At 39.9% G+C, this 27,774-nt stretch overlaps 1 protein-coding gene and 1 long non-coding RNA gene across 2 annotated transcripts in view; one reads left to right on the top strand and one right to left on the bottom strand.

Moving 5' to 3' along the window:
* Positions 1-23,390, bottom strand: part of LOC145449982 (uncharacterized) — a 337,566-nt gene extending 314,176 nt beyond the window's left edge. The window contains exon 1 of the long non-coding RNA XR_013918393.1: positions 23,337-23,390. This is a non-coding gene — a long non-coding RNA (uncharacterized LOC145449982). The remainder of the gene's footprint in view (positions 1-23,336) is intronic.
* Positions 14,887-22,343, top strand: LOC145450900 (arylsulfatase-like). Its single transcript, XM_080329398.1, has 7 exons — positions 14,887-15,266; positions 16,228-16,380; positions 16,450-16,562; positions 16,624-16,843; positions 21,003-21,305; positions 21,379-21,567; positions 21,660-22,343. The coding sequence occupies exons 1-7, from the start codon at positions 14,888-14,890 to the stop codon at positions 21,986-21,988; spliced, it is 1,686 nt and encodes a 561-aa protein (XP_080185524.1). The 5' UTR covers position 14,887; the 3' UTR covers positions 21,989-22,343.
* Positions 23,391-27,774: the final 4,384 nt, after the last annotated feature.

Raw genomic sequence — 27,774 nt, 5'->3', positions numbered from 1 at the left:
TATAGGCTATATCATAACCGAGCCGTTCTTTGCCGTTTCTCGTAACGGCAGCTTGCAGTATCTGTATTAATTGATAGGTCGAATTTTAAGTTCCCTTTATTTCATTCTCATAGGACTTCTACTTGAAACGCGCGCCAATCGTTATTTCACAATTCTTCACTCGACATTTAGACCTGTCGCCATAGCCATCCGCTTATACGCCATGTTAGCGTGGGTTGTTGGTACAATCAGGACCAAAACAGCAATTCATCCTCCACTCCAAACGTTGGTATTGGTACGGTTGTAACCAAGTCACAATGTTCCGACTCACAAGTCGAGTTATTTTCAATTCACCCCCGAGTCAAGTCCGAGTCCAAGTCAGCTAGTATAGGGTCGAGTCCGAGTCATAGTGTTTGACTCGATTACGAGTCAAAGTCATAGACCAGTTCATAGACCAGTTTTCAGATCAATCCGGTTCAACCCACTTTTTCAACTCTGCTCGAGTGATATAGAATGGCTCGTATTCATAATATCGTAATTTTCATCAGTTTTCACAGTTTACGGCCCTATTTATAAGTATCAGGACTGATAGGCGAAATATAGATAATGTGGTAACTTTACTATTCTTCGAAGTTACATGGAATGTCTGTCTTGGTCGTTCTAGTCTCAAGTCACATGACTTGGTTCGAGTCGAGTCAATTTCGCATTTGAAAAAATGACTTGAGTCGAATCTAATCACCAAAAAATTGCGACTAGAGTCGAGTCATAAGTCGAGTCATTACAACCCTGGGTATTGGGGCCCCATAGGGTGGTCAGTTTTCAAGTTGATGACTGAATTTCGTCAATATTATTATTATAATATTATATTGCTATTCATTCTGATTTACCGATAGAGCTGGGGGCACGTAATTCATAATTATAGCATCTGGTATGTTGTTATAATTGCTTTATTGTATGTTGGTAATTCGTGACCTCCCGTGTTTTATATAATCAAAAGATACTGTAGTCGCCCAAACGTAGCAGACTAAAAGAAAAAAACTTTCGTGAGGTGCGACGAATAGTCCTCTATAGAGTTGGGCAATGGGTAGATTGTGACGTAACAAGCAAATGACGTATGATTTATATGGAAAGTTGATATCTCATTAGACCTTTTCGTCGCAAGCCTTATATTGTATTCCAACATCTCTTCTGAAATTATTTCTAAGAAGCAAAACAAATGTAATCGTGAGTAATCGTGATTACTTTTGAAATGTAATCGTAATCGTAATCGACTACTTCCTGATTTTGCTGTAATCGTAATCGTAATCATAATCGCGGGATTCACAAGTAATCGTAATCGCAATCGATTACATTCGTGAAGTAATCACCCCATGTCTGGTTCCAAGTGACAAGTCTGACATCGCGACAATTGATTGCTCATTATAACGACGTTTGAGCTGCATCGTTGCATTACCCAATAAAAGTTGGCAAAGCCTTGTTAGAGTAATGAATATGCGCACTTTGCGCAGGAATAACTTTCAATTCGCAGGCATACACAAACACACTGTCCTATTTCGCGCTCCAAGCCTCCTATTAAAGAGACTATCACGAAACTAACTCAAGAATTATTTTGTTAACGAATATGGGCGCAAATAGAATTTAATTAAGTGTGTCGAAATCGACGTCGTAAACGAGGTTGCTTCGATTGTCTGGTTACTAATCACGGATTACAATTTATTGGGGCGTTTTAAGCACTAGCTCGTCGCTAGCAACGAAGCTGCGTATTCGCGCGCGTATCGGTTAAAGGTAAATAGTTTATACGCGCTATCACGGACTCGCTAATTGACAGAGCTGATGATTTGAAATCGCAGACGACGAGCGTTCAATCTTATTGTATGGGGTGGCCGCCACCCTATAAATGTGTCACCCCGCCATCCCGTAACTCGGCACATATGCCCAATAACACAAATATTTGGCAACATTCAATCAATTATTTACAATATGTAACAAAATTTTGCATTTTTTTTATATTTTGTGTTTAAGTATTCCAAACAAATTACAAAATTATCAAAATTTTTCCTGAAGTGTCCCAAATTTTAAAGAATGTCCATTTCTTTAATTTTTTATTTTGCTCACAATTGCTCCGCATTAATCACAATAATTCTTTATTGGACGTAAGAAAACGCTAGTGAAAATGATAATATGAACAAATATAGATTACTCATGCGCATCAAGCAACAATGCAAACACTTTAAAAATTGTCAGAAGTGGTTTTGTTTGCGTGACTTGCATCTGTGGAATGAGAAATTTTCTCTTTCTTTGAACCATAAATAACACCACGTAACAAAATTTTTGTAAAATTTTACCTGAGTAAAATAATTCATGTATTTCGTTTTGCTATTCCAACCCAATCACTAAAATACAAAATTTTCGTCTGAAGTGTCCCTAGTCTTTGAGGAATGTCACTTTTTCTTATTTCTCGTTTTACTCAAAATTGCTCTGTAATAATACGCATAATTCCTTATTGGACATACAAACACACTAACAAAAAGAAGTAATATACACAAAATGGTGGCTATCACTGATTATAAAACTATGGAAACACTTCAAAAAATCTCTGAGGTCGTTTTGTTTGCATGATTTTGGTCTATAAACTGAGAAATCTGCTGGTATTATGGACCGCGAATAATCCCCCATCATGAAGCAACTACCCTTAGTATCTTCTTTCCAAATAATATCCTACTGAAACATGTTACTATGTTCCTCGCTTACATCACCCATATTTGAATTATTAAAATCAAGGTAAAACTGCGGTAATGCGTTTTTAAGGACATACCCCATATTACTTTTATCATATATCTCGATCATGTTGTTTTTCAGTTACCTCTCGAAATGCCTTTAATGCTCCTACTTCTCTCGCAGTCATTTTTATTGTCAAGACCTTTACAAAAGATTGCCAATATACCCGCATAAGCAAGGAGAACCCGCCACATAAAAATAACTTGAAAATCGTTCATGCCCTCTTCTCGACGAAGGACATCGACACGATGAATGCAACAAGTTCCTTATAGATTTATATCTATACGAGAGATGTTGAAATCGTCATTGGAGTCATTTTCTGCATCCTTAAGCCCTGTCGAGTCTTCTGGAGCTTTTTTGCCTGAGAGTTTGGGCGGTGAAAACTTACCGCACTACGGAACAGGTGCTTAAGAGGAGATGGCATAGAAGGATGTGCAATGTCAAGTCATTTTTTAGATATTCTGAATCTTTGAATGTAACCGATGCAGAAATAACAGTCATCTGTAAGGTTTTGAATTTCACTTCAGCAGATTTGTTAATGGCAAAGACATTGAATGGCGAGCTCCCGATAGCAATTCATCCATATTTCATCGGCATGTTTCGCAGATTACATAAAATGCCTAGTTCTTATATTTGTCTTCAATTTTCATCCCAAAGTAAAGTTAATTAGTATAAAAAACCTTACATCAATCTACAATTTGTACTTATCTTGTTTCAAACTGACATACAGACTACAGATATAGGAAAATCAGCCAGCAGGCAGATTACATTTGTGATGTTGATATCAATGTTCCCTCTAAGCTACGCGCGTGCGTAATTGCGCAGTGCTGACACGGTCTCTGCGCACAGGAAATTGAAGCTGCGCACTAAAAAGCCGAAGTGAAGACCGTTTTTAGTCTTTACGCACTGCTGTCCAAGGGACCGCGCAGAGAGTTGGTGAGTGCGTGCAGATCTCGTGAAAAATTAGAGAAAACATTGGTTGATATTAACGATGAGACTATACTCACTAGTTCCACAATCCGTGCATTAACTGAACAAAACGAAAAGGAATTTGAGATTGCTTTCTGCAGCCAATACCGACTATAAGTGTGACTGAGATGATGATTGTAACCAACAACCAACTATCATGGATTGAATGATGGATCAATGTGACGTCACAGTTAATAGGCAATTCAATAAAGTCGGTTGTTAATTTCTTTTTCCGACGTGAATTGCAATGCTGAATGTAATTTGTTCAAATTTTCCAGGAAACTATCACAGGAAGATTCATTATTGAAGATCACGAACGTGTCATCGACATAGCGATGGTATGATAAGGGCGGTTTACTACAAGAAGAGAAGAGCTTATCTTCATGAAATCCTACAAATATATTGGCTAGAATAGGACCCAATGGTGACCCCATTGCTAAACCATCAGTTTGTCGGAACATGATATTGTTGAAACTAAATTGAACAGAACACACAGCGTTTCTCATCAATTCGATGAAAGTAGCTCTCGTGAAAGGAGGGGGTATTAGCATACCATTATATAGAGCATCAGCGCAAATATTCAACGTCTCATTTAGTGGCACGTTGGTGAAAAGGCTCTTTATGTCGAAAGAACATAGGAAATTATCGCGCGCGGATAGCCGTGAGCGATGCATCTCATCAGCGAATAATAAATAATATAATAAATAAATAATAATAAATAAATAATAATAATAAAGGAGCTTGAAAATCATGGTGCGGGAATTTTAAAAAGCTTAAAATGACATTTTTAAACGACACTTGTGGCAAAAATGCCGGAAACATGTTTTACCGAAGAATATCAACAAATCGACTCAACTATATTTTTGTTACATGGCGATTAGTGTGAGGCTCGTGAAGTTGGATTATAAATCAAACATTTTAAAACCGCAGTTTGGCACGCTCAATCGAATGATACGATCGGTTTATGTGATTCGTAACCGGCGAAAGCATGACGTAAGAGTATGACCAGATGGAGAATGAAATAAAATGTACTTTCTTCCGAGTTCAGTTGTCTATTAATGTTATTACGAAAATTACTAAAATTACGAGAGAAAATATATTACGAAAAATGAAACGATCAGAAAAGGTGTTACATATCTAGGGAAACAGTCTACTATATAACTGGGATAGTTGAACGATGGAGGTTTCAACGATCTTCTAAAGAGAAAACAACGTTTTCATCTGCACAATTCTCAAACTAAAAGCGGAGATGATACTTAGATTTCTAGCATCTCATTAGTGTTGCCGAAGACGGCATAATATGTAGTCACAGTGACGACTTCTCGTTTCATGCAGTCATTTAAAGAAAAATTCGGGACCATTTGTAGTGGGATCCTTTCTGTTCACAAGCGTATTCATTGCTTCAAGGTTATCGGAAATGCTCGAAAATCAAATACTCGCGTGTCTTTTTCCGGTGTGTCTAGATCGCATTCCGAACCAGACGATTAATCGCTTATCGACTGGTTTGCGCATACGTCTGCGATTTCATTTCCCGGAATTCCCACACGAGACGCATACTTTCGCCAATGGGGAAGCGAGTGGCGCAGTGTGGTAAGCGACACGGTCACGACACAAATGGTTCTTGGTCCGAGTCTCGGCTCCACCATGTTTCTCTGTGTCGGAGGTTATCTGGGCTCCTCATCGCCGATCCCGCTGTACTAACAGTGTGTTGAAAAACCCGGACACAGAGCAAGACACGCTCTCATAAAGTCGGCAGCTGAGACCCGAAGACGGACGTATGCAAGAGAATGAGTGAAGAGTTAATGCGCTGATTGAAAGTCGTCCAACGAGGAAGCAATTCATGATGTTGAAGATACTGACTGTACGATGAACCTGAACTGTACTATGAAACTGAACTGTACCTGTTTATCTGTGTCGTGACGCACAAGGCCTAAACGGCGATAAGCGTCACTGTAATACCCGTGTAATAATAATAATAATATTCTCGCCAAGGTTGTACGCTTTGGCGATGTAATGAAATTATCAGGCGTAGAATGTGAGTTGACACGAATGCGATCCGATACCGATAAGCTGGAGGCCATGCACTCAAGAAATATGAAATAATAACGTGTACTTCCCGCTACCCACCATCCACCTCGAGGCAGATATTGACGCAGTTCTGGTATGAAGCTGGATAATAGATTTGAGCTAGGCCACTGAGCAATAGTTTTATGATCAGGGATATACACTGCTACGTGTCAGTGCAGTCGGAGAGCATATAGAGTAGGGCTCTTCAAAAATGACTTTTTCTCTCAAATCGTACTGGCTACTTGATAAAATTGTTAGGTTACCTAATTTAAGCCTACACAACAAATTTGGTTCAATTACAACCAGTAGCCGCATTGCTACAGGAGAAGAAAGTTTCTATTTATTATATAAAAATAAATAACAAAAAATTTAAAAATTGTCTGTTCGCCCCATGAATGTGTTAGGTTATCTATAGAAACGATGTTCTCCAAATTTGGTTCAATTCCAAACAGTGGAAGCGGAGTTATAACCGTCGAAAAATTTGGATTTGAATAAAATAATATTTACGGTGGGCACCAGTATAATAAATAATTAAAGAATCGGTCAGCGTAAATACTATTTTCTTCAAATCCAAATTTTTCGACGGCAAAATGTAATCCCACTTGACCAGCAATTGATGTGTCATCCATCAGAGCGATATTATTGAGCGTGATAATTGCTTCTGGAGCTGAGCCACCAGACATGCAATCTGATTCAGGGAGAAACATATTTTTTTCCAGCCCTTTGGTTTTGCCGATAGCATGGTCCGCCTGTAGTCAGCGTGTAATTTGTTGATAATAACATGATTCAAGCAGAGAATTGTCTTTAATTTTGTGCAGCTCTTTTGCACTGTATCACTCGATTACATTATACATCCCCCAAGGATGTAAAAAGAGACCAACAATTTCGAACATCCGACAACCGTCATGATTATGAAACATTAAATTCATCCACTAAGTCAGGGGCGGGCAACTTCTCCAGTCGGCGGGCCGGATATAGGAAAATTAATTACTTGGTAGGCCGGATTGCTGAATCGATACATTTATCTACAATTCTACATTTACAAGGAATAAATCGTATTTAATGAATGTATTTTAACGAGAGCAATGTCACTTCAAAGCCTTTTCTCGCCGATTATGGCGAAGACAGTGTGGATTTAAGAACAGCGCCGCCATCTCTGCTTCTCTCTGATCAGTCAACACACGAAGCTATAGAATTCTATACACGGAGAGATCCTTAATTAAGATTTCAAGGCGTTCGATAAGCCCGTTACCCTAAATTTACCAATATATCAATTCATTAGGGTTGAGTAGGTGACGAGATAGCGTCGTTGTTCAACTGTGTTGCCTATTTTATCTCGATATTGAATTCATGCGGCCCGCGGCCTCTACGATATTTGTAAAGCGGCCTGCGACCCCTGGCATAAGCTGTCTTACAAGACCCTAGAAGTGTGCCGTGCTACAAGTCGGTGATTACGGACTCAAAAATAATAAGTATCGGCCTGGCTCAAATCACCATTGTAGTCGACAAACACCATGATTACCACAAACGACATTATGGTTGAGTACATGGTAAATGCCGATAATGCAAGTCTTCTCGCTTCGACGAACTTACGCGTGAGCTCCACTCTCGTATGCTGCGCAATCTCACGTACATAACAGCATACAGTCACTAAGAATTGACGTAGTAAGCAAGTAGTTGGAAATATCGGCAGACTTGGGCCGCGAGCCACATTATCACGAAGACGGAAAACTGTCCGCGGGCCGGACAAAATTCCTTCGCGGGCTGCATAGGCTATATAGCATACGGTCGCATTCCAGCGGAAAGTCGTCAAGGCCCATCTGGACGACAATACTCATGTTAAATTGGCTATCCGCAACTATACGCAAGACATAGAGATCTTGTGGTGTTATGTGCCTTGACTGAATGCCTGAGATATACTTTGCTCATAAAAGTTGCGAGTTGTAGAAGCAGAACGTCCCCGCAGGCATACTATATATGCGCCAGAATCACGAGTATGAATGTTAAGAAAAGTTATTGGGATTCAGTTACTAGTCGCGAGGAGCGCGAAAATTTTCTCCGCCTCTTGAATGAATTTCGTCGATATATTGTCAGTTTCACATATTACTGTAAAATATTTGTCAATTCTCAGCCTACATGATCAGATTAACCGGTAGAGAGGGGAAGTTCCCGAAAGTTTTGGGCACAAAATCAATGATGATGCATCCCTCCGGTTTTTAATATTTACTTGTTGCATATAGTTATTTTATGACCCTCCGTCAAGGCTGTCAGATAATCAAAATATACCATAAATCGATAAAACGTACAAGCTAAATCTTCTTTCGTGGGACGCATACGATTCCAACCTGGTGTTTTTTGATGAGGCGCATCAGTTTCCTCTGTGGTTCATTATTTGTACAGTGGAGCTCAGGTTGAAAGGACGCCAACATATTAAAAACAAAAATCCAGTCGCCCCGAATCGCGCCAAGCCCGAAGAAAATTTTCGATTTGAGTTAAAATCGTTCAAAGATTTGGGAACCAATTCGTTAATTCAAATTGTGTATTGACGGCGGCAAACAAACGCTAATTTAGTTATGTGTAGACGGCTACATGATCATTGTTTACGGTAGCCTGCAGCTGTACGTACACAGGTTGGCCACACTGGCCTAATCGAAATAACACTGCAACGTATAGAAAATGCTCTAAATACTAATAAGGGCTCGAGGTTGCCGGACCACCATCTAACACAGTGGCTCTTAAACTCGACCGACCCCAAAATCTCATGGTTACGCCCCTATGTAATTGTGTGGACTGCGCTATTTATAAGGATCTCGCGGGAAGTACCAATTCAAAATCTGTGAGCTATCGAGCGGGGTCGGGAACCTATGGCTCGCTAGCCATTTATGTCCCTTTTGATGATATAGTGTGGCTCTTTGATCAATTCCTAATTTTTCCAATTGATTCGCATCTTTTTTTTATCAATATCGATGAATATTTTTGAAAAATTTCATAGCGACTGAAAATATTATGCCTATGCTATCAATCAATCAATCAGTTTATTATTATTTTCATCGTTTCAAAACATCACAAGACTGCGATACAATGAAAGGATAGGAAGGTGTCGAAACAACTTGGAGTAGCCTTTAAGATCAGACACCCACCTTAGCCTATATAGGCGAAGGAAAGAAGAGGCATGCCCGCAGAATGAAAAGTAATGCAGAGAATATAAGACGCAAGCGACAAAATGAGGTGGCATGTGGCGGAGGGTGAGATCGATGTTAGGTCGTGGTCCTTTAATCCTGAAGGCTGGCTAGTGGAGACGGCGTCTTTGTAGGGCCCAACAGTGGAATGTGCAGCGATAGAATCCCTCCTTTTCAAAATATTAAATTTTATTCCGGCTGATAATCATAAATTTACCAGTGCTATAGGCTATAATAGATCTTTTCTATAATGGTTAAAGTGCTTTCACATGTTTTTCGGGATATGCATCAGACAAATCATATCCGTCAGCTGGATGCAAATTTGGCATAGTTGCAGACACAGAGATGATATCGTGCACGTGACCATCAGACATGGGGTGATTATACTTCATGAATGTAATGGATTGCGATTACGATTACTTCTGAATCCCGCGATTATACGATAACGATTACAGCAAAATCAGGAAGTAGTCGATTACGATTAAGATTACATTGTAAAAGTAATCAATATTATTCTCGATTACATTTATTTTACTTCTTACTTTTAGAACTAATCTCAGATGATAGATGGGAAGACAATATAAGGATTACGATGAAAAGGCTTTAATGACATAACAACTTGCTTTATTATACATTTTAATAATATATTCATATTATTTTTTCCGGAAGGTACAGTGTCGCTCAGATGAACAAATATTCATATTACAAATATATTAAAACCCGAAGCTTTTCGAGCCAACACTCTTCAGGGGTAATCGTCGGCAAAAAGAGAATTTCAAAAACTTGCATATAACTACATTGCATATAGCCAATTGTGACGTCATAGAAACAAAACAACATCAAGTGCAGACAAACCGCGAGCGCAGCTAGTGGCCAATTTTTAGCTGAAGCAAACGTTCCTTCTGCTGGCATAAGCGTGGTTGATGGATTTTAATGAATGTCGATTCCAGCGCGGACAAGTGGAAAAGTGTGCGGCCTCTACCCAAAGTTGAGAATCTGTCGTCACTATAGTTATTGGTGCAAGTAGTATGCTCAGCTAAATGTCTGCCAATGGCAGAGTTCATTGCAACGGCCTGATTGTGTTCCAATACCCTTAGGTCAGTTTCAGTTTCAGAGGCCTGTTCCTGGGAATTTAATGTACTTAGTCTGATAACGCGCGGTACATGTTGTTTGATACGTTCCTGCAAGCACTGCGTTGTTCTTCCTACGTACCGACAATCACAGTGGCACTTAAATTCGTAAACGTATGCTTCAGCTAAAAATTGACCACTAGCTGCGCTCGCGGTTTGTCTGCACTTGATGTTGTTCTGTTTCTATGACGTCACAATTGGCTATATGCCATGTAGTTATATGCAAGTTTTTGAAATTCTCTTTATGCCGACGATTACCCCTGAAGAGTGTGGGCTCGAAAAGCTTCGGGTTTTAATATATTTGTAATATGAATATATTATTAAAATGTATATTAAAGTTCTGTACCCCAAAAAGTCTCTTTAAACTTGCTTTATAAATGATGGTTAATTTGCGTGTTACGTCATAATGTACCTATTGCTGAAATTTATAGGGGACGATTTGCCGCACCCAACGATTTGTATTCTTGCCAGGTCCGTAACTGCCGCACCCCAAACTCCCCAATAGGGCGGGAATAAGCGAGCTCGAAGGGGACTCAGAAGTATTTCGTTAACCAACATAAATAAATTATAGAGTATTTTTAAGAGATTTAATTAACTTGAAAATTTTGTCCGAGCTTCGCTATTAAAATGTCTCTAGATTGCTTGACTTTGAAATGCATACTTCAACCCATCAAGAAAGAAACACATGCAACCATGCGGCTCCACGGATGTGCTACTAAAGAAAGACCTTAGCCGTAACTAAGGGTATTTGTCCATTGTCAATAACCTCGTTGGGTGAGCCGTGACTAATAGTCCTGACCTTACTATCTGCGCCCACAATGCAAATGCCACCCGGGGCACCCACAGAAGAATAAAAACATGCCGGTTTGTGTGTGCGCCTCACGAAAGTTTTTCATTTAGTCTGCTGTAAATATGTAAATATGGCTATCGGGGACTGAGAGAGGATTGAAAATGAACAGGAATATGATACCAATATTATTCACGAAATTCAGTCTTCACCTTGAAAATTGACTAGTCTATGGGGGCCCAAGACCAACGTTTCGAGTAGAGGGGTCGAATTGCTGTTATGGTTCTGATTTTAGCAATATGGCATTTAATAAGTGAATTGTGAGAATAAGTAAACATGAGTAGTATATTAGATCGGTCGTGAGGTGCGTTGGGCCCGTTCTTATGGGCCCGCTCGACCGGTGCCTCGAAACTCGCGTTGAACCGGTGACCCTTTTGACTCCCCCCCCCCATATCGCTGAACCGGTGCCTGGGCTAGTATAGGTATCTCTCGCACGGTAATCCTTTTCGGTATAGGGATCGCTCAACCGGTGCCGCGAAACTCGTGGTGGTGGATTCGTACTTTCCAGACCCCCTATCGCTCAACCGGTGCCATTGTGTCCTATGTGTGCGCTGGCATGTCGTACTCTGAGGTATAAGTTATGGTGGTGAAGTGGTGTTGGTTATGCATCAAGTATATTGATCACGTGACTGAACCTGACATAATATGTATATTCAAAATTATTAAATATGACCGATTCGAGTTAATCCTAACGTTTACGGTGAGTGTGACAGCAAGATATCGTTATTCTTATGGCCGCGGCGGCATGTCGTACTTTCAGGTATAGACAATCGTTACTCTTATGGACGCGGTCGTATGCTAACGTTTTCGGGTATAGGTGTGAAATATTTTGCAAAATCTCTAATGGTTTGGTGTTACAGAGGTCGGAATCACTCACAAGGTAATATTTCAGTAATTAGTTTTTCACAGAGCCGGCGTAGACGGCGATTCGAATACCAACAATAACCAATTAACCACGCACACAAACTAACACTTCACAAAGGTGTGAAATATTTGTAAAATCCTACGATCGCTCACAAGATAACACCTCACTGCCTCACTTGCCTCATTTGACCGCACGTTACTGTTTGGGGTGCAGCAGTTACGGCCCTCTTAGATCGTATAACTCTTGTGTACATTAGGACCTTCGTTTAAAGTAATGATATAAATCCCGCATACACTGCGGGATTGGGGTTTCAGTTCCACCAGAATGGGAATAATACGACCATTCTGGACCAGCTTCAAACAATTCTTTGGTGAATGTGATACTGCGAAGAAGTGGAGAAAGAATTATTTTTAATATGCAAGCTGTAAAATTTACATGTTAGGCTGTGTCTTGAACATAATGAAGTTGCGATGTCAGAACATTCAATCGAATGGTACAATCAATTCATGTGACTCTTACATTATGTACAATGATTACAACGCCTGACATTCAAAACCGAGTCCGAAGATTAAAATGTGCTGCGCTAAATCCTCAATTCGTTGCGGTGCCGTATACTTCCACATCAAGTTGATAATAATTGATATGTTGCAACAATATGACCTGCGAAGTGTCGTAAATCTAAATCAAATACACTTCAGTCCGAGTGTTGGACATTTTTTTAACGGCATACGGACGGAATATTTGGTTACTTCATCCTCAACTTTCAGTTATTATATCATCGAAATTAGTTTCATTGCTGTTAGCCGCAAAGCTTTTCACAGCCGTGGGACATAAGCAGCCGTTTCCTATCCCATTTTCGACTTTTAAGTTGTGACTCCAAGCGTACCATTACGTCTCATCAGAGTCGGATGAGAAGCTTTATGTAGCATACGTATCATTCGATAATATGAATGTATGTTTTGAGCAAATATAACTGAACGTTCACCATATCTACAATTTTCCAAATAGATCTGTATAGCTCACTATTGGGCCATGGCCCACTGGTTAAGAACCCCTGGTATAAACAGATATCCCAAGCTGAACACATTTTAAGTCTACGTTGTTCTGCTCGAAAAGGAACCAATCAGTCCATTGCGCATTTGTGAGTCATGCGAGGAGAAACATTTGCTTATGACATCACACGATGTCAATAATTTTTTGGAACCTGCATGTCGTTTGTATCGTAGATGTTTGCACTGTCGGAGAAGTTATCATTTGACGGTTTACATCTTGTGCCTACTTTACAGGCTTACCGTTGTAAACTGTCCATTCTCTGCTAATTATGAATCATAAACTGTCAAATGAAACAAATATGTTGACATGATGTTATCATAGTGTCCTATATGGTGTGGACACAGCGAGATTGAACGGCTAACTGCACTTGGGTAACGTCATACTCTCCATTTGGCCAGAGGCAATTTTACGGTAATTTTTGACCGGCTTGTCGAGTGGTAAATTTGATAAACGAGTAACAATGGAAAGCTACTACCGAACTGATTACGAATTCTACTGAGCTGCATTCTCGTTTTGCCAGACAGCATTTCTGCGTTACATTGCCAACTTCCATCCACCAAAAATTGAAAATTCAACGCTGAATTTTTTGTGGTGAGAGAGGGGGTAGGGCTATGGGAAATATAAAATTCATATTTTCCTAATCAGTACAGCATCAGCTTTCCATTGAGAACCGTTTTTCTTGAAATTTACCACATCGGCAAGCTGGTCCAAAATGACCGTAAAATTGCCGTTGGCCAAATGGAAAGTATGACGTTACCCAAATGCAGTGAGCCGCTCAATCTCGCTGTGTCCTCGCCATAAAGAACACTATGGTGTTATGCTCAACGTATCACAATGTCCTGACTGAAGCAAGACTGCGTGGGCATTGGTTCTTACATCAAGAAGCGCATGAAGAAAAATTGTTGTGTCGACAACATTGTCAGAATGAAGCATCACGGTGTGCCACCAGCAGTCCACGCACAACTTCAGTGTTGCCAGCCAGCCACGGCTGCTGTTGAATGTTATTTTTCCATTCGTAGAAAGCTACTTAGTAAGGACAGACGCTTTCTACCCGAGAATGTAGGAAAGTATCTTTCGTTGCACTACAACAAATTTTAATTTTTCTACCATAATACGTGATGTAACTACTGGAATTCTTCATAGGTCCAGATTTCGTTGAAATAAGGTATGTTATGCCTAAATTTGTGAGTTTCTAAGTCAAAAAGTATTTTCAGCCAAACTACTTCGTAAGGACAGACCAGAAATGAAGATAAGTAGTACAATTGTAACATTATGTGCGAAAAAACCTTATTTACATACATGATAGCAACATTTTGTCAAGTTTATTTTTAGGTCAAAAAAATGTAATATTTGTACGGTACGTTGTACGGTATTCAAATTATCCAGCACTGAATTCGTTTGGTTGGTATCAAATATTCGACTTCAACCATCGCGTCAAGGAAAGAACAGGTGTAAAAAGAGATATCGATCAAGAAAACCAACGAATAGAATTCGCGTAATTTGTAATCACGTACAGGGTAAAATTTTGTCCGCTCCGCAAGACTCACGTTAATTATATATTTCAGTGTGAAACTTTATCAGTTTGCCTCCGGCATATCACAATTCAAGCAATTTTCAGCAAAAAAATGAGAATTGCAGACACGATTTTGGAAATCATAGTAAAGATATCTTTGATTGTCACAGTCAATATGGCGTGCGTTAACAAGAGAATATATTTTTATGGGGAATCTATATACGTTGGATACTTATCCAATTGTACATGGTGATTAATGATTTTCATCCTGGCAATTGAAATATATATAGGCGTCTCTAATCAGAATGCGAGTGAAATATCGGCTCATGTGTGTCATGAAACGCATAATTCACTCGTGAAGTACCAGAACCAGTTGTTGGTATATTAGTGTACCCGTAGAAATGGCAAAGCTTACCAGAAATGCGGATACATCTGCCTAATTGTAAAATATTGCTTTGACGGGGACTCCTTGCATAGCATATCACCAAAATATGGACGGCAGATTCTATGGTGACTACTAAAAGTATAATAGAAATGACTGAACCGAACAGTCGGAGCGATTCTCACAATAGCAAGTGTTCTTCAAAGACGATCCTGTTACTCATTTGTGGCGCAATTTCTGGATTAATTGTCGGATGTGTTGCTACATGGCTGTGGCATTACTATGCTCCCACCATTCCGACTCAGACACCTGAGAAGCGCAAGGGGAAGCCGAACATCATCATTTTTTTAGCCGATGATGTCGGTTTTGGGGACTTTCAATCGTTCGGAAACCCAAACCAAGAATGGACAGGAGTGGATAGGATGGCCAAAGAAGGAAAAAAATTTACTCACTTTTATTCTCCGGTTTCTGTATGCTCACCAAGTAGAGCGGCAATTTTGACTGGTAAATAGAATTTAATATATTTATAGATAGGTATTTGGGACCGATGTCAGTCTGTAGGCTAGTGATATGCAACCGAGGGTCGCGACTCCCGCGGTGGTCGTTGAGCTTCCCGTGCATGATCAACTTCTCACGTCGGTTGTGAGTGGGTTTGGGTGAATGTAATAACCTTTTTTAGTAATCAGACTAATGGGCTTGTGATGATTAATTGTAATGCGGATCTGAGACATCCCCGTAGGCTACACCCCATTCGAGCGGTAGGCCCTTTGGCAATTAACCAAATACAGAGGCGGGTCGCGGAACATTGTAAAATCGAAAATTGGGCCAGTGCCTTAGACGAATACCATAATATGTAGGTTGATATTGAGTATATAGTGGCATTTAACATGTTTGCAACAGATCATTTTGAGGTGAACACTGGCCTACCGGGTAAAATATATGATCTTCGGGATATGTTTGTTCGTCTTTGTGTTACAGCAGAAGTATATTCATACTGCCAAATTAATTTGACTTCAAGTTTCCAGCTGACCCTCAAAAGGATATAGTTAACAAAGGCGGTGGGCCAAATTCGGAATATTCGATGAATTTAGTTCCTATGACGCAATCATGACAAATAGACGATATACGACAACCGACGTTAGATAGCGGCGGGTAAGTATTTGGTTATGAAATTACCATATACTAACACGTCAAGGATGGCATATATCCAGGGTCACATATAATATACCAATCGAAGGTCTCGCTGTTATGCTACAAGGACAGAAGTATATTTCGAGAACGTTGAGAGGGGTACACTCAATAGAAGTGTTGAGTTGATCAGAACTGGTCTAAGGAGCATGGTAACGGTGTTTTCCGAACGTCTCACTCTTGGAAATCCCGACATCAAGATATTTTAAAATTTTTCACTGTCGTCGGAATGTTCTGTATGATTTAATGAGTAATTCTGACAGTTATACCTTTACAGGCCGCTATCCCGTGAGAACCGGAATATTTGGGCATAGCCAAGTGTTTAAGGAGCCTACGTCGTCGGGTGGCTTACCCAGAACAGAAGTCACAATCGCAGAAGCTTTAAAGGAAAATGGATACCGAACGGGAATGGCTGGAAAATGGCATCTCGGTAAATGCAGTTTTCAATTTAACACCTCGTTGACAGTAGGCTATGCACTAATTCGTGAAATAAATTAAGGAATAAATAAATATAATGACACCGATGGATTCTATCTACCGATCCATCAAGGCTTTGACGAGGTGAAAACAATTCTTCCGTATTCAATTCACTGGCTATGTCAACAGGACAAAGTAAGACGCTGAATTTTCAATTTTCAATAGCACTACAGCTTCCCAAATTCATTTTTTCTAGTCGTTCCTGCCTGGAATGTCAGGGCATTGCTTTCTGTACAAAAACAAGAAGATAATTGAGCAGCCGATCAATCTCGGCTCTCTCACGTCACGAATTTTGAAAGACACGATCGATTTTATCAGTGAATATCAGGACGATCAGTTTTTCTTCATGCTCTCCTTCTCTCAGGCTCACGTTCCTCTCTTCGCTGATCGCAGATTCGCTGGAAAGTCAAGACGAGGTTCGTAAAAGTAACGATCATGAAATCAAGACGATGTCTCCGTAACCAACTGATCCGTAGGGATTCAAAATGTTCATCACTGATGGTCAACTTAATTAACCACAGCTACAAAAGTGGAAAGTCGAAATATCGGTCTGGTACCATGACTATATATTGTGACTTGTGACTGTCGATCAGACATGGGGTAATCGCGATTAGTAATCGTAATCGATTACGACGATTACAGCATTTTCAAGTAATCGTAATCGCAATCGATTACATTCGAGAAAATTCCGAAGTAATCGTAATCGTAATCGACTACTTCCCATATTTAATCGATTTCTTTGCAAAAGAACGATTACTTGTTATTTGTACAGGACTAAATGAGATAAACTGAACATTCGTGAACAAGGAAGAGGTATTATACCAGTTAGTGATGGCGCAAACGTCAGATTTTCAAATACCACTGCTCATTATTACGTCAGAAGGGGACTATTAGCTTTGCCCGTCATTGCGTAAGAAGTATCCAGCTATCCACACATAGTGAATAGATATTCGATGTACATTAGTGTGATTGTAAGAACACTCACCGTACTGCATATCAGGTTATCAATACATTGCAGACGCCACTACCTCGCGGCAGAATAATTAACCACCACTCTGCCTAGTTTCAAATAGTAACTTTTGTATTGATGTTTGGTTATGCTTAGTTAAACGCGGTTTGACCGTTGCTGCTTGGCGAGCAGTAGGCCTATGTAGTACGAACGTACACCGGACAAAGGTTTGAAATTTTGTGGCCTACTCGTCAAATAACACATTAAGGTTTCCACGACGAAGCATTAAAATCAACAGCTGTTGATATATATCATAACTGAGCTGGTTCTCGTAATGGCCGCTTGCATTACATTATCTGTATTAAGTTGTAGGCAGAATTTTATGTTTACTTTCTCTTATTCTCATATGATTCTACTGAAACGGGCGCTAATCGTTATTTCACAATTCTTTACGCAACATTTGGGCCTGCCGCCATAGCCATCGGCTTGTTAGCGTGGCATGTAGCTGAAATCAGGACGAACACAGCAAATCGTCCCCCACTCCAAACGCTGCTCTTGGGCCCCCATAGGGTAGTAAATTTTCAAGTTGAAGATTTAATTTCGTCAATAATATTGGTAATTGCATTATATAACTATTCATTTTTAATCCTCTCTCAGCCCCCGATGGTCAGGTTTACCTGAAGAGCGGGAGGCACGTAATTCATAATTATAAAATCTGGTATCTTGCAATAATTAGTTACTTTAGGGTATGTTGTTAATTCGTGACCTCCGGTCTGTTGTATAATCAAAAGATATTATTGTGGCCCAAACGTAGCAGACTAAAAGAAATACTTGCGTGAGACGCACACACTAATTGCCATGTCTTTAATGCTCTGTGGGTGCCCGGGTGGCATTTGCATCGTGTGCTCAGATTGGAAGGACCGGACTATTAGTCACGCCCACCCAGCGCGGCTATTGACAATGGACACATACCCCAAGTTTTGGCCTATGTCTTTCATTAGTAGCACACTTCGTGGATTCGCATGTTGGCCGAAACTGCATATGTGTTTTGGTGTGACGTGTCGCGGTATTGACTAGCACCGAAATGCCTATTACTACAAATTATGCATGTTCCTCACCATATTAGGAAATTTGGGGTGCGACAGTTGTGGACCTGGCAAGAATGCAAATCGTTGGGTGCGACAAATCGTCCTCTATAAAATAGGCAATGGGTACTTTATGACATAACAAGCAATTATCGCGTCTTTTTTTAAAGAAAGTTGTTATCTCATTAGGCCTTTTCAGCGCAATCCATATATTGTCTTCCAATATAACTTCTAAGATGCAAAATAAATGTAATCGTGAGTAATCGTGATTACTTTTCCAATGTAATCGTAATCGTAATCGACTACTTCCTGATTTTGCTGTAATCGTAATCGTAATCGCGTCATTCAAAAGTAATCGTAATTGCAATCGATTACATTCACGGAGTAATCACCCCATGTCTGCTGTCGATTATGGGCATATGAACAGTGATTGCAATATTAAATTCGACAAGATAGCAGTAATGAACATAGCTCTGACATTCTAGTGTTGGGAAGACTCGAGGTACATTTGAGTCATAACTTTTCTCTATGACTTGACTTGACTCGAGGAGTTAATTTTCAGAATTGAGTTGACTTGACTCAGCGTTTCCGAAATGCAGATTCATTCGTGATTTGGAACAAAGTTTACGACTCAATTTCAAGTCATTGAGTAATTGGCTTCAACTAGATCAAGGTGTCTTGTATATTTTCGGTTTGTTATAGCTGGTGTGACCTGTTGGGGAGAGCAATCAGTCAGTCGATGATGGTGCGTTTTACTGAGCCTCGATTGTTATGTGACAAATGAATTGGCCGCAAGCGAAGTGATCAGAGCTTACAGTTACACTATCGAATGTGACATTCGATAGTTACACCATAAGTTATCGTAAACTAGTAGCAACGCAATTTGATGGCAATGTATCTCTTTTCCATGGACTGTTCATAGTGCTCAGTACCTTAACCAGCCCTCTTGTATGATTTAAATTTCAATTCAAACGAAGATAGTTTGTAAATACTCGTCGACAATTGAAGCTGACTTATATTATACCTGATTGACATGTAGGTGGGTAGTGTATTGCAACATACGAATTTGCTTCAACATTCTGTAGTCTCGTATTCTATTCGCTAATTTGTCTGATTTATAGACTGTGGCTATACAGTTACTTTACGATTGTTTAGCAGCTCTACGTGTTCACTGTTCATGAGCGATACAAGGTCTCTTTGAATTGCATATTTAACTTCATATTTGAAGAGATTCTTGGAGGTACAGAACTTCAATATACAATTGCATAGTATATATTCATATTAAAATGAACCCAAATATTCTTGGCTGACACTGGTCTGGGGTAATCGTCAGCAACTAATAGTGAACTGGAAAGAACATTGTATGTCAAAAATCGTATCAGAGATGAGCATGGATTAGGATTAGGATTCGGGAAAAACCGGATTTGGGGAATTTTGTCGGATTAGGATGGGATTGAGATTTCAATTTTTTTCAATGGAATAGGTGGAGGATTGGAGTTTGGAGATTGAGGTTCCGTGGCGAATGGCGACAAAGTTTTTTGTCCCACCATAGTTACTTCATGTACTCTGGTACTCAATATGCGTTTTATGTCTTTTTGCGGAATCATAGGCATAACATGAACGCTTTCTAAGAGGAATTCAAAGTTTATATCGGATTAGGATTAGGATTGGAATATACAAAATGTATGGATTAGGACTAGGATTTGGATTTGAAGCTTCTGATTTGGATTTGATTACGACATGGAAATGTCTAATCCTAGAAATGCCTACAAATAACGGGTAATTGATTACATTGCTGTGAGGTTATACCGTGAATCCCCAGTTGGCCGGCGAGACGTTTTAAATTAGGTTGATGATGTGATATCACCGTTTGTCAAAACAAAACTGCGAGCGGTGCTATGAATTCATGAATTTCATCGCACAATGACATAGGCCTTCCTCAAAACACTATGTTATCCTGAAATTTAAAATCATGCAGCCGGATGCCCGTTTTCTTCGGATTCGGGTTAAGGTTAGGGACTTGTTCTAGAACTCGGCTCTGCAGTTATCGCGAGCGTTAGCCTACAATACGGGATCGTGTAAGCACTATAGACCGCCTGGGGCTGAACGTGGATAACAAGATTAATTATTTAATTATCAAGTTAATTGTACATCAGTAGGCTACTTATGATTGGCATCATCGAACGAGAGTTCAATCGCTCAATTATAAACTTATATGGCAGCACTCGCTTGAATTTCCTAATTGTAGGAATGAAATAATACGAATAAGCTTACATAACGCATATCGTTAATACGTCTTGTTTATAATCAGGTTAAACCTTTTGTCCACGTGCTGAAATGCCTGTGCATTTAGAAATCATTCAAGATCCGCACTTTGCCATCCCTGGTATAGAATAATAACAGAAAGTGTATGTCAGCATCGCTTAACCACACAGACTTGAACACGATGTGTATGTAGTAAAGTTTACATAGGTATATAACGTCGATACACTTTATTTATACGCACTGTTTCACTACTGACAAAATTTAAATTTCCCACAGGGAAATTCGGTGACAGTCTCAACGAAATGGGCTGGGCGATTGACGAGGTTCTCGATCATCTGGCGAAGCTCGGTATTGACTCAAATACTTTCACACTGTTTTTACCGGACCAAGGCGCCTCACAAGACGGGTGCGGAGAATCAGGCTCCATCGGACCATTTCGCGGCGGCAAACTTTCCACATGGGAGGGTGGTGTCCGCATACCGGTTGTAGCTCGGTGGCCTGGCGTTATAGAGGCAGATAGCGTTGGCCATGCTATTTTAAGCACGATGGATATTTTCCCTACTGTATTGGGACTTGCCGGTGAGCAATTTTAGCATAAAGCGATTATCATAATTGCACCAGATAAAAACGGTAGGCGTTCTGTTATTGCCAGGCATTAATGTCACGAATGATTTTGGTAATGTTACCATCGATGGGAATTCATTTCAAAATGAACTCACTTCCGGGGAAGAAACTTCGTCGCAAAGTATGGACAGGCCTATCTTCTTCTACTGTTCCAATTTGCTTACAGCAGCACGCTTCGGGAACTACAAAGTGCATTATTATGCAAATACCCATCCAGGTATCTGACCCTATATTGACATAAGTTATTTTGGTTACCCCCTAAACTTGCAGATCGAACTTCAATTCATCTTTGCTATGAATTTTATTTAGATAAACCATTAGTAAGAGAACACATGCTGGGATGTAATATCGAGAGTCCAAGTCAGTGGGAAAAGTTGGCCGCAAATTTCACTTGCGAGCATAATTTCGTCAAGCAGGATCCTCCGTTGCTATTCGACGTGGAGCTTGACAGCAGAGAGTACATCTTCATGGATCCTGAAAGTGAAAGATATCAGGAAATTGTTACAAAGATTTCGAGACTTGTGCGAGATCACGAAACGTCAATAGACGTCGTCGAATCTGAACTCGATAAGCCAGATATACCCGAATTACAACCGTGCTGCAACCCACCAACGTGTACATGCAGTTACGAAGGATAAGGTTAAAATTGAAAACACATTAAGGCAATGCGCATCGAATAAACCCTCATGTTTTGTCTGTATGTAAGATATTGCTGGAGAAGTATATAGTCAATGAATCATAGTAACCTTGGTGTTCCTTTTGAGATATTACTGTCGCGGTGGATTTTTTCTTTATGGCTCATCGTTCACCGCCTTGATTATTTCGTAGTGCACCCTGCACATGGTATGACGCAGGGCTCAATATGTCGAGTGACGCGGTGGCCGTCGCCTGTTTTGTTTTGTCGTAGTTCTGCTTTGTCTATCGTTTATGTTTTGTCCTTTCAGGAAAACGAGTGATTTTTTAACGTCACAAATAAGATATTGATCCACTTGGTGTTCTTGTTTGATGTCAGTTGAAAATCAGAAGAAGTCAGCTTGATACAATACGGTAGTCGCCATTTTTGGAGACGACAATTACTATCGTGATCTTATCACAAGTTAAGGAGCTCTGTAATAGATCTTGGGGTAGATTTCCACTCAAGGACTCCTCATTTACTCACAATCAATTTCATCGCAATATTCTCGTCAGAAAGATAAACAGAAAGGTAAACAACAGAAAGGTCAACAGAAAGGTAAATACAAATGATAAAATTGAACGAGGCAGTGAGATATAAGATATTTTAATGTCATATTAAAATATCAGATGACAAAGTGGAGGCCAAGCCTGTCATAGCAATAGTGAAATAAGTGTAGCTGAGTGACATGATTGGTCAACTTAGAGTACATCATGGAATGCCGGAGGACATATTGACAAAATCGAATATTAATAAAAATATCAACCAGAATCTGATTGTTCTGTCGCGAGGGTATTGTGCCAAAGATTTATCATTAGGACGATATTTTTACCTATAAACGAAAAATTTTGCATTAAAAATGAGAATTTTGAGGTTTTTTGACGGTAAATAAATTAGTTTTAACAAAAGTTTGCCCTCATGTGTGTAAATACGGCGTATTCGCGCATAATGTTAGAATTGTTCTACATGTTAGCTACGCTCAAACGTAGCAATGGGTGTTATGCTTAAGTGATTTTCTGCGCACAATATTATGATGTTTATTTCCTTCGGCCTCATGTTATTCACGCGATGCGTGTAGTGTAAGTAATTTGTCAGGCTTAAATTGGTTGCATTGAGACCTCATACCTTTATGTAGTTAGTAAATGATCGAATGTTTGTTTGTTTCTGCATTATGTTATAGTGTAGCGATATTTGGTGTACCTCTTGAACTTATTGCTTTTTATAGGCTAGGGCCATCTACATTAAACAGTTACCCTGGGGGAATGCATAGTGCCGAGTAATTGATATGTATACTACCACACCATCGCAAATACTTCATACTACTTTTCTTCATTTCTGGCTGGAACTGTCTGTCCTTACGAAGCAGTAAGTAGCTTGGCCTGAAAAAACTTTTTGGCTACGAATTTGCCGTTATATAGTCTGATACAAGCCCTACACTTCACATTAAAAATTATTGCAGGTTTGTTCGTGTTGAATGTTACAAAGAAAAATGAATTCGTCGATCGAAGTATTTTACACCCCCTAAAACAGAAACATCTGTCAGAGACCCCATAACTCATGCATGTCGAAGTTTTTTGCATGTGAGGAAGGATTCTGCCATCTTGCAATTGTAGACAAATTCACGGAGTGTAATCATAGGATTATCATAGAGAATTTTTCAAATATTTTCGATTCTAGTGTCTCATCTGTACCCAATCTCCCCCTATTTCATTACCACGGCCAAAATGCACCCGAAGACTGCTTATTCTGCATATGACGTGAAATATTACTAAAAAACGTCAACGCAACGAAAAGTAGACGCAGAAACCAGTTTTCTGAGTGCCTACTCGGATAAATGACCTTTTTTAGTCAATTCTCCAGCGATCAGAGTTAATTGAATTACCCGTAGATATATGTCCTCTTTTTCGAATCCGTAAATATTGGGGCGGGGGAGGCGAAAATTTGTGACGAGCTTGATAAGGGGCGATGAGTCGAAAAGGTTGGGAACCCCCGTTTATATTCCTCGTGAAAATTGCAGCATTGCAACAGACAGTAATTGTTTCTCATTTATATGTGTAGGTTGGTAGATGGCAGTGTATTGGATCATATCGATGTCTTTCACCTTTCTGCAGTTTAATATACGCACGCTCTATTTCGGCTTAATAGACTGCGGGCCGAGGCTATACAAGTGGTTCTTGACCTTTACTACCCTTAACTACCCTTACCAGCGGACCAGTTACGTTGATCTGCAAGCCGTCACGAAACCCCAAATTTAGGCTGTGTAATAAAGACAAAGTCATACCATAATACTCATGTAACCAGTTGTAAATGAGTGTGACTTCAGCTGTTCCTTTTTAATACCAGTTTACAAATTCGAGGACTCACCCTGGAAAGTGTCATCCTCTTGTTCGGTCGAAACGCAACAGCCTGATACTAGTTCGTTAATTGTAAATAAGCTTATAAATATTGGAGATAGAATTGGTATTTCAGAAGGAACGATTTCGAAGCAAATCCTTCCCCGAACGAGATAGTGTAATGGTGATGCGTCCGGCTCCTTAATCGGTAGGTCGTGGGTTCGTTCCCCGGTCGGGTCAGACCAAAAACTCGAAAACTGTTGACCGCGGCTATCCTGTTACGCGCTCAGCAATCACGGATAGCATGGAGGAGGAAAGAAAACGGGGGTGTAGACTAGATGACCTTGCTATAAAGGCCGTATCGCATCTCGATGGTGCAATCGGAAAAATAATACCATATCTCTCTCTCTCTCTCTCTCTCTCCCGCGTACGACGTACTACGATCGCAGTCATAATTTGGCTACTGATCGGGCCTAATCGACTTCAATCAATGGTGGCCAAGATGGGAGTGCCATCACAAATCACATGTATGAGCTGAGTGTTTGTATTGACCTCCAAGGATCCCCGGAGACTGACTCAGGGAACGTCTGGGGTTCCAGTGAGCACCAGTTAAGTACAACGGGTCTAACCGTATTAAAATTGTGAGAGAAAGATATATATGTGTAGGAGGAGTGTGCAGCCCAAAATGACCGAAATGGCGGCCGTGAAAAGCCATTTCATTGCAATCTGATCCCCACCCGCGATGCAAACGGGATACGCAGGAAGATATTGCACCTTGCTAATTTGAAATCGCGTAAATCCACTTCGTGCGTCTCACAAAATTAGTTTTTAATTTTGGTATGGTGCCTGTGACGATTCCGTTACATTCAATTACCGACAATCTTGATAGAAGGTCACGAAATAACAGCATGCTTTACCAAAGTAATTAATAAATGGATCCACCCGAAGCTAACTCGCGAGATATTTATGAATATTTTAACCGTGTGGTATTGGGTACCTCTAAGGATGGTGTGAACGTGAGGTTCACGTTCGCGTTCTGTGTGTGAACCTCGGAAATTTAGAGGTTCGCGTTCACAACAGAACCTTGGTAGGTTCTGCACTGTGAACCTTTTGGTAAATTGTAATTTTCACTCCATTATAAGATCGTTGGCTCAAATTTATTGCATTTCAACTGCGGGCCACTCCATGCATGGTGCTGGCAGCATAAAAAATCAACACTAAACGAGCATGCACCATGCACCTCGACAACCTTAAAAGTTTTACTTGCTTTGTTGCAAAAATTTTCTCGGAATACCCGGCTTTCCGTTTGTGAATATTTAGTGACTCTCTGCTGTGAGCTTGACCCGCAATCACACAACATCACGAGCGATATACGTAGTCAGCGAATGTTGCTTATTCAACCAATCAATGACATTGATATCGTCTTCTGATGTAAAAAATCTAACGGGCGTACGGGGTCAATCTTGACTGTATCAATAAAACCAAATCCGTGCGATTAAGGTGCTTGCTACTGCTGCATAAGTTGTTGTTGTTTGTGGTATCGGTAGCTAGTATAGAAACCCGTTGTACACTCTGCTCAATATCAATGTAGCAATACTCAGACTCCGAACACATTGTCCGGTCTGGCTAAGACCGTTAAGGCGTAAGCTTATATTCCTTGGTAAGTCCTTGTCGAAATTATTATATCCTTTGATTACCGCGGTTGATACATTTAGCGACGTTTAAAACGCCGATATGTACTTCAGCATTGTGGCATTATGTGGGCCGAGTCTTCGCTAGGTATCGTGTACACTGTACATTAATATAGGGCATAGGCTATCACTTCATTGAAAGATAGGGTTGGAATTAGCACTATGACGTCACGAGGTTCACGTTCGTGTTCACACAGAACCTTTCAAAAAGGTTCACGTTCACACGAACCTGAACCTTTCAGAGGTTCACACCATCCCTACTACCTACATTTTCGAAAATACGTATATGCAATATATGCAATATGCCAGTACCAATATTATTGACTATGGTCGAGCGACTAGTCAATTCGCGGTGATTTTTCATAGCCCTAATACCGATAGATATAAACAGATGCGTATTGCGGAAAAGTCTAGCAGTGATGCAGAAATAAGGTTCGATATCTATAGTCATGCATAACGTACTACAATACAGCGTGAAATACCTCATCCTCTGTATTCTGAAATGGATGCTTAAGGGTGCCTTGTTAATAAAAATATCAACCTGTCCGAATAATCCGATGAGTAAACTTATAGTTAATGATATTAGTAGGTAGCCTACAGTTGCTTTCTTTGGAGACTGCAGTATCACAGTGCTTTGGAATTGCCCTTGATTTATTGTGTCAGTCAGTGTGGGATTTTCTTTGTGTAGACGTATAGCAGTGCTTGGCATTGATGTCTATTATTACCTACCTAACCGTCGCCAAGGTATTGTATGCCATCTTCAAAATATATTGCTACATGGTTAACATTTATGAATTCGAATACAATGCATTTACATTCACAATGCATTGTATTCGAATTCATGCATGTTAACCAAATAACAATATATATTGACAATGGCATAAGATACTTTGATGGGGGTTAGGTATAAGATGATTTTGTTGGATTACGCAAGCAGCTGGATTGGCTAGGTAAGACTTTTGGATGACTTAGGTAAGGGGTTTAGGATGTTCTTCTATTAAGTCAGTAGTTTTTTTGCATCAGGGATAGGATGTTTTGGCCTGGCCAATGGAGGTTACTTTAGGGTTACCGAGAGCAGGTCACCTCGAACGACCAAAATGAGCAGTTCGGTTTGATTAGATCAATCTCATTCTTTCTTATCCAGGTAAAAAACATGTTTTAAGCAGTGTTTTAAAGAAAAACCTTTAAAAAAAATATAAGTCGTATAATTATGCCATAATTGTGTAAATACTTTCCAAACATGTTGTATGAGCCTACGGACGACGATTACCACCCGATACAGCCCACCTATACAACATGGGATGGTTGGAACCCTCGAAATAGTCGGCTCAACAGCTATATAGTACGTAGAATCTACGTCTATGTCGTAGATATATATATATATCTCATTGGTCCGCAATGAATGTTCTGATGATGATGACCGCCGACCGTAAAAATGCTGCAAGACGATGTAGTTATGGTTGAAGATATTTTTGGTCCGTATATATGACAGTGGTTGGAAGACTATTACGTCAAATGAGCCATATTTACCGTATATTTTCATTTGTGAATATCAATCTACTATGATGTCACAATTGAATATGCGTGAAAAGCATGGCTTAGATAAAAACAAAAAAAAAAAACTCAATAAAAACATGTTTTAAACAAGGGCATTGTTTTAAACATGTTTGTTTTAAATTGATTTTTGTTTTAAACACGACCCTATAATATTTCTTCTGAACATGAGT

Source organism: Botryllus schlosseri, chromosome 11, assembly GCF_051294905.1.
Source record: "Botryllus schlosseri isolate E-star chromosome 11, Bs_hap1, whole genome shotgun sequence".
Lineage (NCBI taxonomy): Eukaryota > Metazoa > Chordata > Ascidiacea > Stolidobranchia > Styelidae > Botryllus > Botryllus schlosseri.
The sequence above is the reverse complement of the archived record's forward strand: the minus strand, read 5'-3'. Positions and strand labels throughout refer to the sequence as shown.